The sequence below is a fragment of the Diadema antillarum genome, unplaced genomic scaffold (assembly GCF_040938485.1).
Source record: "Diadema antillarum isolate AM-2024a unplaced genomic scaffold, OU_Dant_1.0 seq00001883_RagTag, whole genome shotgun sequence".
NCBI classification, from domain to species: domain Eukaryota; kingdom Metazoa; phylum Echinodermata; class Echinoidea; order Diadematoida; family Diadematidae; genus Diadema; species Diadema antillarum.
In genome coordinates, this window is record NW_027272551.1 from 169,104 (window position 1) to 186,816 (window position 17,713).

Sequence of the window (17,713 nt, forward strand, 5' to 3'; positions counted from 1 at the left end):
TCCAGAGCGTGGCCAAATGCGCGGCCAATTTTGGCCTCGCTTTTGGTCTTTTGCGCGTTTACGCTGAAATGAAGGCGGGCTCGGCCGCGGCCGAGCCGCGGCCGAGCCTCGCACTGTAAACGGGGTCAAACTTGCGGGGCTCGGCCCCGCAATTGAGGCTGGGCTCGGCCGCGGCCCGGCCCAGCCCCGCACTGTAAACGGGGTCTTCTGCAAAGACGACAATATAATGCAGAATTGAAAAAAAAAAAAAAAAAACCACGACGATACTGTCATGATTTGCTTATAGAACATCCTTTAGTATACATTATAAAACTGTTGTTGTATTAAAACTACCACGAGGTTATGCTCAGGACGCAAAAATTAACATGTACAGACAGCTATTAAGCCATTTGGTGCCTGCCGTCAAGCTGTGGGTAGAAAGTGAGAGAGAATATGGTGGAGAGGAAGAAGAGAGGGAAACGAAAATGGTATGAATTCGGAGAGCCTGACGAGAAGGCCCAAAACGCAATCTGCAGCGGGTTGACAAGAATGTTTGATCGGACAATAACATACCACAATATCACATAAGACATTACAAATTTGTCCAGTGTCTGCAAGATATGCACTCAATAAAACTCTTTTAATTTGCGTTTAAAATTTTGTTAAAATTTCGGGGAGAGGTCATTCCAGTATCAGGGGCCCTATGCATTAAAATTGTTCGAGTGCCTGGAAGGTGAAATGCGTCACTTTGGCGGGTAGGATAATTATAAACCAAATAATTTGTCCTGAACATGCGAATAAAAACATCTAGTTACTCCTTGGCAGAAAATTTATACATAAATATGCCGACGTTAGAAATGAACAGATATGATATTTTCAGTTTTTTTATTTTTAAAGAATAAGTTGTTCATGTGGGACAAATATCCGACATAGTTGATATTTCTAATGGCGTGTTTTTAAATACGGAACAGCACATCAAGGTGATTTCTACTTGCATTCCCCCACACAAGAATACCATAATTAAGGTACGGGGTAATCAAATTAGAATAAAGATTAAACAAAATTTGACGAGGAAAGACACCATTACGTTTATTAAGAACACCCGTGTTTGTAGAAAGAAAACGTGAGATTTCCAAGATAAATCACTATCAATAGAAAGCCCTAAAAATTTGATACTATTGACTTGATTTAATTCATTTTCATTAAACTTAATATGAAGGGGAAGGGTTTTAAACATGTTGCTAAAAAGCATACAATGAGTTTTATCTATATTCAGGGACAATTTATTGGCGTATACTCAAGACTGCACAGATCTAAGTTCATTATTCATTGTGTTAACAAGAGCATCAGGATCTCTGTGTGTAAAAATAAATTGAAGTCATCAGCAAAACATACAAAGGAAAGAGTTGTTGAGGAACTAGGAAGATCGTTAATCTACAAAATGAACAATAGTGGGCCCAATAAAGAGCCCTGTGGAGCACCACATGAAATTAACCTCAACTGAGAATCACGGTCATTTATTTCAATTCAATTCTATTCAAAGTTTATTTCATTTTTCGACAAAACATATGCTTCACCTCCTTTGATAACAGAGAATAAGGTACACATAGAACATAGTAAAAATTGAAAGACTGTACAACAAGTAAGGACCTATAGTAATTATACATTGTATAGTAAAAGAGAAACAGAAGTGATCGAAATAAAGCACATATATACCATTGCTTAAAGTGCGAAAAATGGAGGGACCCACTAAAAAGACAGAGCTTGTAGTATGTGGGCCCCTCTGGAAAAGAACATCGATGTAAATTTAAATTGAAGCATCGTAAGTACAAAAAAATAAAGAAGAGGAAGAAGTCTGGAAGCCCACTGAAAATTAGATTAACAGATAAATACACCTCATAGACGCGAACAAACATGAAACAGGACTAAACAACAAAACAACTGAAGAAAAGGCTGTACGGGACAAACCGGGATGGACAAGACTGACAAACAGAAGACAGAATAGCAGACAAGAACGCACAACGGAGACAGCGATCTTCGGCAATTACATGCCAAGAGAAACAGAAGGTAGTTTTGGGGAAAAAGTAATATTTTAACGCCTAAAAAAAGACAAGGAGATAGAGGGACGTATAAACAGGAGTACATGCGGAAATTCAACTCCTAGACACTTTGGGCAAAATGGCATAAAGGACAACAAACATCCAGGAAAAATACCATTAATTCTTCGAATAGGGGACAAAGTGAGCAAGTCAGTAAGTAAGAAAGAAGAGTAAATGGTCACAATTTGTTTTCTGTTTGATATATAATCTCGAAACCAGTCCAAAGCCTCCCCACTTATAGCATATAATATCGTAGCTTATAAATCAAAATATCGTGGTCGATTGTATCGAATGCCTTCGAAAAATCAAGAAAAATCCTAATATTGTGGAAGACGTCATCTAAAGCATGAGCAACACTTTTATGGATAAAAGTGAGTAAGGCATGGGTTGTGCTGTGGTTTTTCCTAGAACTAACCTGGAAGTTACAAAAAACTTCACATTTTTCGAGAAATGTGTGTGTGCGCGTATATACCAACCTTCAAGAAGTTTTGAAAATGAAGTTAGCAAAGAAATAGGGTGATAATTTGTAACGGATTCTTTTTGTACTTTAAAAAAAATGGTATTACTTTAGCTATTTTTATTTTTTGAAGAACTATGCCAGTAGATAACGATAAATTAAAAATGCGTGTTGATGGTGAAACTACTTCATTAATGATGTTTTTAAGGAGAAAATTTGTGATTTCATCACATCCAGAGCTTTGCTTTGTGTTCAAATTTTGCACGATATCCTTGATTTCTTCTTCAATGACTGGTTCGAAAAAAAAAGAGACTGCTGATTCTGATCTTTTAGAAAGTAATGAAAATTAGTCTTTGAATGCGGAACACTGCTGGCAGGATTAGGTCCTATGCTTACAAAGTATTTATTGAAAACTTCTCCCATATCAGCTTGATCTTCAATATGCTTGTCATTGTTAATGATATGCCAGCGTATGCCTAGGGGGTTCGTTGTTGTTTTTAGTGTTCAGCGCTTCATTTATCACCTTCCACGTACTCTTGATATCATTTTTATGCTTGATAAACTGCTTTGAAAAATACGTTTGTTTTTCTAAACGTATAGATAATGTAAGAACGTCGCGATAATGCACATACCCATAGACCGAGTTCGACTGTTAGGATCACTTTTGTGTATTTATAGAAAGGGTGTTTTTAGGATTAATAGGCCCAAGGAGATATTTTGTGATGCATGGTCTTTGGGGAACCTTTTCACGGTTCGAACGAGTAAATGGAAAAACACTATTCTTGAACTTATGATTACAAATATCCAATTCTTTCTAATGATTTCCTTTGTGTTTTAGTGCTTTAATCGAAAATTGTCCCCTGCCTGTCAGAAAGGCCGTTGCATGAAATTTCACCAGTATTTTTTTTTTAAGTTTTAAAAACTCTTTCATATGATGCGAGCATCATTTTTGTTTTGTCTATTTTTCTTTCTCCTTTTGTTTTTTAAATTGATTATCAGAGCTTACAAGCCTTAGAGACATTCTGCCGGGCAGGCAACAACTTTTTTCAACTTAACAACAATGGAGTTAAGTCCTTTGTGATCAAAGTCTTTATTTGTTTTTATTTTTGTTTTATCATGAATCAAGGGAGCACCTAAACAAGTAGCGATAAAGACATGAGTGTGTTCTCAATGTGAGTATTACTTCTACTGGTAAGATACAGGGAATTCTTCTTATAATGAGGAACTAAAAATGTAACAATTACCTCATAATATCAGGCTTCTCAGTATATCGAGATGCAAAACAAAGAAATACAGAGAGTTGGGACCACCTTTATTTGATATATCTATTATACATATGAGATTAAAACCTAAAATGGCATTAAAACGCTTTATCCTGGCGAGGAAAGCGCATGTTTTAGAAACAAGACACCAAACAGGTTAGTCATCGCATTCTTCATCAGCAACCAGGATGCGATGTGATGTTAGATTAAAATCCGTTTCTGAAGCAGAACATACACACAAGGATATACGTCTGCTCATATGTATATATATATATATATATATATATATATATATATATATATATATATTGAATAGGTACCTGCGGTAGCAGCACTTTTTTTTTGATGCTATTCAATCATGACATACCAAATTGGACGAGTTAAAGATTTAATGCTTAGATTTCAGTGAAAACATTTCCATGGGGAAAATGATCATTATGGTATGCATCTTTGCATACCTTCGAAGTGTTTCTGTTATGTTCGATGCTGTGAATTACGATAAGTTTTTTTCTTTCTTTCATTTCTCTCAATTATTCTCCACTTGTCTCTTTAATTCTTCTCTTCACCCATTTTCTCTTAACTTGTATTAGTCCAGTGAATGTATATAATTGTTGATGCGCTAATGTTACTAAGGAAGAAAATAAAATAAAATAAATTCAAGGGCCAAAGAATGAACAAAAAGAAATTGTCACGTCGTTTGTAAACGATCAACTAAGGTTTATAGTTTTAATTTCTTTCGAGTCTAGTACTGCCCTTGCCACCAGCTTTAAAAATGGCAGCCTTGATTTCATTAACGTGTGTGCGAGCTCTCTCTCTCTCTCTCTCTCTCACATACAGAATATGTATATATATATATATATATATATATATATATATATATGTTTATATATATATGTATGTATATATATATATATATATATATATATATGTTTATATATATGTATGTATATATATATATATATATATATATATATATATATTGAGGTTGTCCACGTGTTGACAAGATAACAAGATAACAAAAACAAAAACAAAACTGGAACAAAGTTCATGCTGTATTCACCAACGTTTTATTTCTGCACACAAATTTCTGCACACAAGACTACACTGTATATATATATATATATGTATATAATTATATATATATGTATACACTAAACAAAAAGTAACTTCCCCCTAAAACAATTCGCTGTAATTTCTGAATCAGGAACCTTTCAGGAAATCTAAACACAGGAGCAAGTAGCTGCAATTCTTGGCTACCTTTCATGTGGAATTCATTGGATATCGTCATGTCGCGCTTCAGTGAACACGCTTTAAAGACAAAATGGTCACTTTTTGAAGTTTACAAGCCCTATTTCATAACTTTGATTCAGTGATATATCAGAACAAATTTCAATCTTCCAACATAAGAAGGCAATCAACGCACAATTTATGTGCTTCCTGACATACCATAATTCATGACTTGTGGACAAAATTTCACAGTTGAGTGACCACGGTGTAAAAATTGACAAAATGGCAGTTAGGACATGCTTCTCGTGGTACTGAGGTCACGACGTCACCAAGAATCAAGATCTTAACGCCAAAGCAATATCCATTAGCAAGGTCCCAAGAATTTAATTTGCATAATTGCTCATATCTGTGATCACTGAAGCATAACACATTGGGATTTTTATCCGAGTAAAATCAGAATAGAAGAATACTTCAATACTTAACCATAGGTAGCTATTGAATTTTAACCCATTCATTATTAAGGGGGTTTTCCGAACCCACGTGCTCATTGAGGCGTAAAATTTTGAAAGAAATGCCATAGAAATACTGATACACTCACATCTGCTTTAAACACTGTAATAACAACGTCATTCAGTTGATTTTCAGTCCACGGAACTAAAGCAATACACACTGTACAATTTTAATGTGATAATCTTTTGTTTTATAATGTGCTCATTTAACCGTGATTTACCACATATTGTGTGCAAACATCCTACTTTGCTTTCCGAAACATAAATAAGCCGTCGTAGGATGAATTTTACCACGGGAAATATGTTTAAACTGCCATTTAGGCAATTTTTACCCTATGGTCACTCAACCGTGAAATTTTGCCCACAAGTCATATGGTACAATAGGAAGCACATAAGTTGTTTATGCTGCCTGCCTTTTTATGCTGGAAATTCGAAATTTGTTCCGATATCATTAAATTAAAGTTACGAAATTGAGCTTGTGAACTTCAAAAAATGACCATTTTGCCTTTAGAGTATTCTTACTGAACCGTGACCAACTGATATCTACTGAATATCATATGAGAGGTAGCTAAGAAATACAGCTACATGCCTCTGTAATCAGATTTCCTCAAAATTTCCAGATTTAGAAATTACGGCGATTTGTTTTAAGGGGATATTTTTTTTTGTTTAGTGTTTATATTGAATATTAAAAATATATATAACATATATCAAAAATAGATCAGAACTCAAACTCAAGTTCAAGAGCACTTTATCAAGTGCTCTTGATTCTGAGAACGTTTATTTTCCCACAATCAAGAGCACTTGACAAAACACCAGAATTCATGTAAGATACGGAAAATTGTGCATTTATATTGAATGAAAATAATCCCCTGTTTAGGACTTAAAGAACGAAAAAAAAAATAGAACGCACAAACAAAACGGACAATCAAAACCATTTTTAAATCGATAAGACAATATATGATGCTTATCTACACCACTAAAAGCAATAAGAATTCGACAATGAAAGGTTCAGAGATTCAACCTTGTAGTGAGGGTTCGATCTAAGCAACAGTCGGTAATTTGTTGTAATTGAGCTAAAGTGAACCGGAAATGTTTCTTTAAATGTCGATGCTTAAATGCACTTGTTCAGTGTTGACGTTCGTAGGCACATTCTGTGAATGTTTTCATGCAGTCTATCAAATAAGTCTCGGTTTGCATTGAAGAAGATTAAACTAGTTATTTCAAAGCTCATCTTTGAGTAGAAACTCTAAGACCGCTCAATCATGTCCATGGCCTGCTGCCGGGCGGCAGACAGCCTTGGTCCCTGTCATGCCTGACGCGCCAAGCGACTGCAAGGTAGCGACCAACCCGCCGGCAGGAACCCGGCCCCCGTTAGCATCGGCCTCTGCAGACATCATTCTCGCGGCTGTAGAACCGGGGGTGATACCTGAATCCGTAAATCCGAGCTTGGTTAAATCTATCGGCTTTCCGGGCATATCAGCTCCACAGACCTCAGCTTTGATCACAAGGTCGTAGCAACACGGGGAGGCAGTATTCCTGGATTGGTGGGGATGGGATGGGATAAAGAAAAACATTTTAACCATGATTCCCCTCTTTTTTTTAAGTGCCATGAGCACAGAAAGGACGTGGTGGACCTGTGCGCTAGACAAGTATCCATTATTATATTATTATAATTATTATAATTATTATACTTTTTATTAGCATTATTGTTTTTGTTATCATTCATTTGAGGGAAATCGTACTCTCTAATCGAAATTTAGAAGTATAATGATTTTGTTAAATATACGTGCTGCCCCTTCTAGACAGGAACTTCCAACAATATGTGAGGTCACAGTGCCAAGATGATGTAAGAGAAAATATAAAAGGCAGTTCGCAGTGTGTAGTTCGTGGGCTGTATGATTCGTGGGCTGTATGACTCGTGGGCTGCATGACTCGTAGGTATCAGCTCGTGAAGTGCACCCCAGCTCTAACTACATTTTTTTTTTTCAAATGATAGAATTTATTGATTTCTCGAAGCAACATATTATTATACAGAGGATGGATGAATTACAAAATTATCACTTCAACACAAAGCCATTTCTTTGGTACAAACAATTAATCTGTGCTTATGTTTTTTCAAATATTTAAACAACTCTTTACTAACAAACATACTATAGAGGGTCGTACATGCGAGAATACCCACTAACGCAAAACACGACTGTGTATACCCAACCAAAAATGGTTTGGCAGAGACCTCCAAAAGCAGCTGACTATGACAGCCCCCCCCCCCCCCCCCGTAATGCCGAGAAGAGTATTATTCATTATCATGATTATTCAATTCCATTTCGAAAATAGGACAAAATAACTGTTGGCACTCCGAAAGCCCGCCCAGGCCCGCCCGACATGGCGACGACGAGTGCACAGTGAATAACTTCCACAGGACCATTGCAATTAATTACACACAGCCCCGCCGCCGTACACAAGTGTAACACTTGTGCACAGCGACAGGGCCGCACACAGCCACATTGCAATGTACAGCTAATGAAAGGAAATTCGTAAATACTAATAGGCCCCATGGAAAGAAAATCTAAAAATTAGCAAACCACGGTTAACCCGCCGTCTCCACGCTCAGGCAGGCCCCGAGCGGACCTCCGGCAAGCCATTGGAACGCCAAGGATGCACCCTGCTCGAAAGTATGTGCAGTGTATACATTTACATTACACAATAAAACCGAACAGCATACATTTGAATAAACTACATCATGATGCAGGGTTGATGAACACGGGTGCACGTCACGAGACCAACACCCACGAGTCATACAGCCCACGAGTCATGCAGCTCACAAGTCATATAGCCGATTAGTTCGACACTAAGCCCCACTGAGGCCCACGAGACCGGCACGTTATTAAGCCACGTGGTGTATCTGTCGAACTCATGGGCTGTTTTTACCTATAGTGTCGAACTCGTGGACTTTATTTACCTAGTGTCGAACTCATGGGCTGTGTGATTCGTGAGATGTATGACTCTGCATGGACCTGTTTTCAATGTCGAACCTGTGGGCTGTATGACTCGTGGGTATCGGTCTAGTGGGATGACCCCGATGAACACATCTAGTGACTTTAAAGGACAAGTTCACCTTCATAAACATAAGGATTGAGAGAATGCAACAATATTAATAGAACACATCAGTGAAAGTTGGACAATCGATGCAAAAGTTATGAATTTTTAAATTTTTGTGTTGGAACCGCTGGATGAGGAGACTACTACAGCTTGTGAGTCATATGCGTACAACAGCATAAAGAAAATGTAAAGAAAATTCAACATATTTTCACTTTTTTTCGCTTAATAATAGAGCACTTGACTTGCCTCTTTCTAAAGGCAGGGGGAATAATATTAGCCATAACATTTGTCGGTAACGAGTCGGGGGAATGTGTACTTTCTTCAAAAGATGAAATTTTGTGAAATTCTCTTTATATTTTCCTTATATTGTTGTACGCATGTGACATCTAAGTTATTCACACACTGCAATAGTCTTCTCATCAAGCGGTTACTGCACAAAAAAATTCAAAAATTCATAACTTTTGAACGGATTGTCCGATTTTCCTCAAACTTTCAATGATGTGTTCTACTAACATTGCTACATTCTCTCAATCCTTATGTTTATGAAGGTGAACTTGTCCTTTAATCTCGCTAGACAGGTCTCTTTAAACTGCCTAATTAGGAAAAGTGCACAATGAATATGCAATGATAACAAATAATGATTCCAACGGCTCTCTCCAAGTTCTGACTTACGATGAATGGGCCTTACTTGGTGAAGAAACTTCACCTGAGTCTTCACCTGAGCAGACAAACCGGCAATTATAGACTAAATGGTTTCCAGGGTTGTTGGATTTTTTTTTCCTGTTTTGAAGGCAAGCTGATGGCTTTCTTAGGAAACAATTTTTCATTAGCACACAAACTGAATGCATCTTTTCCCACCCCCAAAAGAATGAAAACAAGACAAAATATTTACCCCGTGATGAGGAGGAGAAAGACGAATGCTGCAAGCTTCATCTTCATGCTGAATCCTAGTTGACACTGCAATCATGGTAGAAGGACGTAAAGTTTGATGAGTTTAAAACGAAAGTTATAATATTGCTTCGGAGAAAAAGTTAAAAATAGATTGCTCATCTTATTTCTGTTGGTAAATGTATAATTTCACTCCGTATGTGTAGAATGTAGGCCTACTGCTTTTAGAAAGTTTTTTATAAGGATGAATGAATTCATGTTGGTATCAAAATTACGTAGAATAGGCGAAGTTCCCCCCTTTTAATGCAAGATAGTCAGATAGTAATTTCAAACTTTGTGGTAACATGATGTAAAAGTGTTTAAAAGTTTATACAGATAAGAACTCAATGTTACTTTTTACATTACACCGAGCCCAACGATCAATTCAATTACTAAGCCAGTTTGCAGTTCTTATACTTTGCGCATGAGTAGAAAAAAGTTCATTCGTACCAATAGGCATGTTTGATTTTAAATTTACTTGGACAGGCCTAAGCATTTAGTTTTGTGATGCAATGATTAGTCAAGTAATCCTCATAAATGCTGCTTGCCTGCACGTCCACCTGACAGCAAAAGTGATATTTGGCAATATCAATTATTGGATATAGAAAGAGATTGTTAGTACAATGATTAAATGGATGCTTTCTATAAGTATTAAACTGACGGATTATTATGGTCATCTGGTCTACGGAAGTTTATTCTTTGTTTGAACAGGATTGATGAATCCCATAAATTGTTACGAAAAGCCTATGCATTATGACGCTCTGAAAACGATGTAAGTGCCATTAAACAGACTGAGAGAAAAGAGAGATCATTCGTGCCAATATGCCATGAGCTAACTCGGAACTGGCTTCTTCAGTTCAATTTTGGTTTTATGAAAAAAAAAAGATAAAGGTCCGAAGACTAACCATGTTTAGTTCACATCCAAATTTAACAGAAAATTTAATCTTAAACAGCAGAAGGACAGAGAAAGTGAGAGACAGAGAGAGAGAGAGAGAGAGAGAGAGAGAGAGAGAGAGGGGAGAGAGAGAAGGAGAGAGAAGACTCAGAGCTGAAACAAAAAAAAAACAAAACAACAAACACATTATTGATATGACTGCGCGTTATAAGAACGGTACTCCTGAAAGATATATACCGCCGGCGGAACGTTTTGAAAAGTGTATGTGTGTGTGTGGGGGGGGGGGGGGGGGGGAGGTGGGCACTCCCGGGTTTCATGAGCTAACAAGCAAAAAAAGAAACCAAAAAAAGCTGACAAGCAAAAAAAAAAAAATGGTCTTCAGCGCAGAAACATAACCTTACCGCGATCATTCTTCAAGGTTTCTATCTATTTCTTTCTAAAAAAGTGTGTGTGTGTGTGTGTGGGGGGGGGGGGGGGGGGGAGCTCAAAGTGTTGACGACTTATGTATTCTTTTGTATAGTGCAAAAATAAAAAGTTTGGTTATTTCAAAGGTTTGTTGATTCGAAAACAAATTACAGTGAGTAGGCCTAAGGTTTGTTCGTTTGACACAAAGTTTGAAGGTTCCTTTATCTGAAAACGAAATAAGTTTCGTACCACATCGGACCTAATTCGTTTTCAGATTAACAGACTATCGGAATAATGCCACAGTGTTCGGATTAATGTTGGTTATGTTTTTATGTCAGAAATGGAAAGAGGAAATATGATTCCAATACGTGATTTCCGTTGATGCATTTTAACGACATGAACGGATTTTTTTCTTTTCTATTTTAACTTTATCGTCGGGCCTACAATGTAGACGAACCAGTGAATGAGCAGAGAGGTGGGAAAAGACTCCATTGCATGAGTGAGTGATTCAGTGTGCGAGTATTCTCGCGAGGAACCAAACACTTTCTCGCGGGGGACCATTGTGTAAGCACCTTTCTCGCGGGGGACCAAATACTTTCTCGCGGGGGACCATTATGTAAGCACCTTTCTCGCGGGGGACCAAACACTTTCTCGCGGGGGACCATTATGTAAGCACCTTTCTCACGAGGGACCGAAGTCTCGATTGCTCACGCATGATTTCTGACTGCTTCATGACAAACTGAATATTACAAGTACAACATACATGAGTTTTTTGTTTTGTTTTTGTTCTTGTTTTTTGGAGGGGGATGCTTCAGATGAATGCATAAGATGAGACGAGCAATGTACTCTCATGCCAAAACCATAGCTTCATATACACGGCACTTGCTGTTCTTATCAGAGATGATTATAGTATAGCGAGAGAAATCATTGCGCCTTTTACGGTATTTCTTTTTGTATGGAAACTGATGTTGTATCAATGCGATTGCAATGCATCACACTATACATTTATTTCACGAGGCCATTATAAGTTCTTTTAACTTGTTTTACAGTGCTTTTTCCTTTTTGCATTCCCGTTTCCTTGTTAAACCCTTCCGTACTCTGGTATACATGTATTTAATGTTATGCTAATAATAGTTTTGTGTTATGCTCTCAATCTTGAAGTCATCACATTTTGATTCAAGTTATTGTTTTCTTTTTCAGTGTTAAAGAATGAGTTTAGAATGTTGAAATGGCCCCTTTCAAAAATAGCTATGGCGCACTGAATATCAAAGTGAAAATAAATGTAATTTTAGTGTTTTTCTTGTTCATTTTAAAGGGGAAAGAAAGGGGGTATGGCTGTTTTTATCTTTGTTTATTTAAGTGTAATAGCTCAAAACTTTCGCAAATATTCCCATTAGTATAAGGATTGTTTAAAAAAACTGATTCACACAGAGACACACAATAATGCAAACATAAAGGGGAAAGTGAAGAAAAGAGTGAGAGTATGTAAGAGGAGAATATTTTTGTCTTGTCTTTAATCTCATTTATTATGTTCTGAATTCCACATTTATTTGCAACTTCAAACAGATGTAAATGCATGCAGTGAGACTATTACGAAATCATTGCTGCACCAGTTTGTATGAGTCAGTACTTCATCGTTTCGCCGTTGTTGAGATGTCGTCCAACTTGTCTCTCGTTGCGTTGATCCTTGGTTCGAGGTTGATGCTTCGTCCGGGAATGAGTCAGTACTTCGTTGTATCGCCCATCTGACGGATGATCTCAGGATACACGTTGTACACGTTGTTGAGATGTCGTTCCAACTTGTCTCTTGTCATGTTGTCTCGCCAGTAGGTCTTCAAGCCGTCGATCAGTTGCTCCTTTGTCCGAGGTTTCACGTGCCTCCTGATGTGAACCTTCATGTTGCCCCACACGTGTTCGATTGGGTTGATGTCCGGCGATTCAGGCGGCGTCCTCCACCACGTGACGTTGTTGCGCTCCAAGACGTTGGCTGCGTAGGCGCTGGTGTGCTTCGGGTCGTTGTCCATCATCAAACGGCATCCATCTGGGTAGACCTCGCGGATGAAGGGGATCAAAAAGTTGCTGAGAAGTTCGTCCGCGGAAAAACTCCTTCCGCATGATGCCGTCGAAGATCGCTAGTCGTGTAGCCCCGCGTCGAGAAATCCCTCCCCACACGTGCACTTTGTAGGGATGCTTCGGCTTGCCCACTTTCCTATTCGGAGTCCCAAGACGTCGGTAGTAATGCCGAGCGTTGTTTTCCACCCAAAAGGTGCTCTCATCCGTGTAGATGACGTCCCGAAATGTTTCGTCCGTTTCGTACATCCGAAGAGAGAAGGACAGTCGCGAAGCCTTGTTGTAGTTCCTGATGAGTTGACCGTACAGCACGCGAGATCTGGTCCATCCCAAGTTCTTTCGAATGCTGCGAATGGTGCTTGCACCGATGCCCTTGCCGAATCGCTCCTGGACCTTGGCTTGAATCTCGATGGATGACAGCTCCTTATCTTGGTCGATCAGTTGGTCAATGAACGCTTCCTCCTCTGCTGTCAAAACGTGAGGCCTACCGCTCCGCGGACGATCACTCACAGACCCAGTCTCCCGATACCGCTTGATGCAGTTTGCAACTGCAGTCTTGGATACCTCGACGCCGTAGTCGTGCAGTTTCTTAGTGATGACTCGTACGCTGGCACCCGCTGCCCACCACAGGATGATCCTTCCGCGGTCAGCCTGACTCACCATCGTGCATAAATATGCACAAAAATATTACAAGTGAAAGGAAAGAATAGGAAGTGAAATCTCCCTAAATGTACGAAGTAGTAACGCGGTAAGCGGTACGCAAGCCAATAATGCAAACCAACAGTCTACACGAAAGTGAGAAATAGCCCTAAAATAAAGCACGAAGAAATGACGTAGAGTGTTAACAAATTAGAGTACAGTATGCAGTAAGCCTAAATAACGCAATCGAGAACAAGTTGTAAAGCTAATGTAAAGCGAGAGGCGGTAACAATAGTAACCTATATCAGATAAAGCGAGACCTAAAGATACGGTTTAGATACAAATAATAAGCAGAACAACTGACAACTAGATATACTTGAAATCCTACAGGGTACGACGAACACAATAGGAACTCTTCGGATAAAAAGAAACGGAATTATTGGCAAACTAGATGACGTAGTCGTAATAAAGTACAGCGAGAACTTGTAGCAGATATCCGCAATCGAAGGCAAAGAGAAGGTTATCTCAGATAAATCGTTACTGCCAAAGCTATTTAAGGAGGCGTGTGTCTGTCCGAAAGCGAAATGGTGCTTAAAGACAGTGCGATTTGTGATTGGTTACCAAGAGTGAATAATTATCCCCACGCTGCGTGCGATTGGTGGCTGGATCGACAGCTTAGCCAATGGCCAGCTCTTGCGAATGCGTAAACTTAATTAACATCCGGATCGATTAAGGTGCCTTGAGGAAGCGTTTCTCTCCAAAACAAGCACGCCAAGTCTAAACACGAAGGATAGTGTCTTCTATAAGTTAGTTAGTGAACTGGCAATATTCCTAGGGGTAGAGTAATAAAAGTTGATATGCTTCGTATTTATTTTTTCATCGATTACACAGACTTAATACCTTACTCTGCCATTAACATTATTGAAAACGCGCGAGTTTTTGTGTGGAGTCCACCAAGATTTGCGAAAGGAAAATCCATATTTTTTTTTTTCGTTTTCCTTTTGTCTACACAATGCATTACATGCCAGTGACAATTCATGGAAGCTTCATGCCACAAATATATCTATTTTACAGTGATATTTTCTTAATTATGGACACGTGGACTTACACTCTGATAACCAAACAGTAAAAAGCGAGAAAACGAGGTGGATCAAGACATCATTCTCCCTATATTCCCTTGTCCCTCATGAGAGGAAGTGTGTGTACCAACTGGTCTTCATTGAGTGGCATGTGAACGTGGAGAATTAGAACCTGCTTGTCATGAAAATAATCGAATGCGGTAAACACTTTTAACAGTTGTACATTGTATTACGTTAGATACGGAGAAATCATTACGTCATTGGCGAGAAAAAAAAAACAAACACACCCAAAACCACTCACGAACGAATGTTGATAGTCAAAACTTTGAAAAGTAATAAGCAGTTTTGATGAGCGTGAAATTAATTGTCATGATTTGCTGTCTAACCGGCTGGTGGCTTCATCACATAGGACTTACTCGTACGTAGTAAATTTCTCTGGGCATACGAGGCCTTTCATGTATTTTTGTGATTGCATGTTTAATCCAGCGATTAATCAATCCTTTTCATTGTTCAGGGAACAAATGAAAATATTCGAACAAGTATACAGTGTACACTGTAATCGACTGTTCGGTGTTTCCTACCATGCACCAAAGGAAAGGCTGTAGAATCATGATATCTTTGCAATGATCAACTCAGAGGAAGTTCTTTGATCGATATTTCCATGTTATTTACACGCTGTTTAATTACATAATCCAGGGCGCGCATTCTTTCGTCTGGCACGCACCTGGGTGTGGCAGCTGGTTTTGTGGAAATTTCCACAAGGGGAGATGGTTGGGGTGTCAAGTTTCTTCGGTCCGAAGAGACTGCATAATACGCTATTTACTGTCATTTGTTTATTTTCCCCTTATTTATTTATTTTTTGCTGATAATGAACCTTTCGATTTAACTTTATAAAAGTTGTTACACGTGGTTCGTGTGGTGAAATATATTTGCGATGATGCTGCATGTACAGTGCTTTTGTAAGTACATGTACAATGATCAGCTCACTGCATGCAGTTCGATATTGTACTCGTTACCACCCCTTGACACGGAGCTTATCTTTGGCGGCGCTTCCCTCTCCACAAGCGCGCGCAACCGATCGGAAATTTACAAGCTTCCGAACGCAGGCAGGCAAAAATGCCACCAGTACTGGTTCAACCAAATGAACATAACTACACTGTTTCTGGCCTCCGAAATCGATCTTTTTTCACAATTACCGCGGGTAGAAGTATGTTGGTGAAGTCACCACGCAGCTATAGCAACAGGCAGTAAGGTGCACGTTCAGCTAGCTAGTGTAGCAATGAGACAAGCGATCAGCGATCTGTCTTTTCATGATCGATTACACGGTAATACAGTTAGCAATCGATCGCGTGTGGCTAAAAATCTCGCGGAAGTCCTGTGTGCGCCCGACCGTGGTGTCTCGCGGGGGACCGTGGTCCCCCGCGGGAAACTGTCCACTTTCTTTCGAGCAATACTGTAGTTACCAATATTCACTGTAGTTTTAGATGTTCTTTTTATGGATTTATGATGGCCTTTTTGAAAAGACAGTGTAGAACATCCCAGTCTAGCTGTGTTGCTACTGCTATTTATATTATGTCATCAATACTCGAGACACTCGGGAGTTTACCCATTCCAGTAAAATTTATGAACCTATTGTTGATGTCACTTGCAATATTCATCAGTGTATTCCTACCTTCACAAACTTTTATTCTCATTGGAAGCAGGTGTGACCCAAACATTTTCCCTTTCTGAATTTACAAGGCAATAAATACTTACCACGGTACAAGAAACTGATGTAAGACCTAAACCTCACATTAGTGCTACCAATTACACATTTCTTTTTTTGTTGTTATTGTTATTTAGACAAGCAGCTCCTAATGCAGTTGTTTCACTACCAAGCTGTGGATTACTTCATGTCACTTGTGAATGGATGTGACAAAGGAGAGGAATGCATCTCTTCTAACCATCTGGAAGTCAGTGGAGAGCAAAGATTATTCAAGAACTCTTCAAGGACGTTATCAAGCATACTTGGTAATGGTAAGTCTTTTAATGACACATAAGTACTGTAGTTAAAACGGGAAAGAACCATGCAGAGCACAATACTACATGATGTACACGTACGTAGTTACATGACTTCAGCCCTGGGTCATCATTAGATAAATTGTGACTTGTAACACCAGAAGATGCATGTCCATTTTTGGGTAGGGCCTACTACTGATTGTGTGGCAGTGACATGATGGCCCCATGACTGCTGGATGTAGCATCAGTTAACAAGTGGCAAGATACGTGTTGTGTGTGGTCCATGACAGGCTGTGAATTACTGTTATTCTTACAAGACCTTTGCAGAAAGAATGACTTTGCAAGTATCGTAAACTATGATTTTCCTATTACAGTGCACTCCCGTTATAACGAACACGGTTATAACGAAAATCCGGTTATAACGAAGTAAAAATTTGGGCTGCAATCTCATCCACTCTATGTATATTGTTTCTTTGTTCTGTTATAACGAAATTCCGATATAAAGAAAGAAAACTGCCGGTCCCGAGGACTTCGTTATTAACGGGAGTCCACTGTATATGTAGGATGTATATGACATGATGGTAATTCCTATGAATTATCAATCAGATAAAGTGACCAATTCCTTTATCTCAAATAAGGTAAACTGTCCCCCTTTTTCCTGTTTTCTTTTTTTTCTGTCCATAGATTCACATTTAGGTTCTCTTCACCCTTACAATACTCTGAAGCTGCAAGGACTCTCATCAAAGGGGCACCCATCATGGAAGACCCTGGCTGTAATACCACAGGTTTGTGTAAAGTGAAATATGATTTGAAAGGCAATGAGTCCATATTAGATTGGATATTTTGTCACAAAATAAGAAGAGTTTTTGGTACGTTCTAAATGTTTTGTGGAAAGTAAATGTTTATAGAGTTGTAAGTTAATTATTTGCCCCCCCCCCCAAAAAAAAAGAAAGGTTGATAGATATTATTGAAGCAAATTTGATAAGTTTTGCAATTATGCTGCTTCTTCTTTTTTTTTTCATATCAACCTCAAATAACATAAAAGGTGATGGTTACTTTGAGCATAGA

At 38.6% G+C, this 17,713-nt stretch overlaps 1 protein-coding gene across 1 annotated transcript; it reads right to left on the reverse strand.

Annotated features, from left to right (window-relative positions):
* Positions 1–12,580: 12,580 nt before the first annotated feature.
* Positions 12,581–13,592, reverse strand: LOC139712972 (uncharacterized). Its single transcript, XM_071624752.1, has 2 exons — positions 13,032–13,592; positions 12,581–12,910 (listed from the first exon to the last, which is right to left on the reverse strand). The coding sequence occupies exons 1-2, from the start codon at positions 13,590–13,592 to the stop codon at positions 12,581–12,583; spliced, it is 891 nt and encodes a 296-aa protein (XP_071480853.1).
* Positions 13,593–17,713: the final 4,121 nt, after the last annotated feature.

What these genes read in the sequence shown, in the direction of transcription:
- LOC139712972 (XM_071624752.1), bottom strand. Translation starts at nt 13,592, where the DNA reads ATGGTGAGTCAGGCTGACCGCGGAAGGATCATCCTGTGGTGGGCAGCG. An exon ending in AGCATCCCTACAAAGTGCAC is followed by an intron (nt 12,911 to 13,031) that starts GTGTGGGGAGGG and finishes TTCATCCGCGAG; the next exon opens with GTCTACCCAGATGGATGCCG.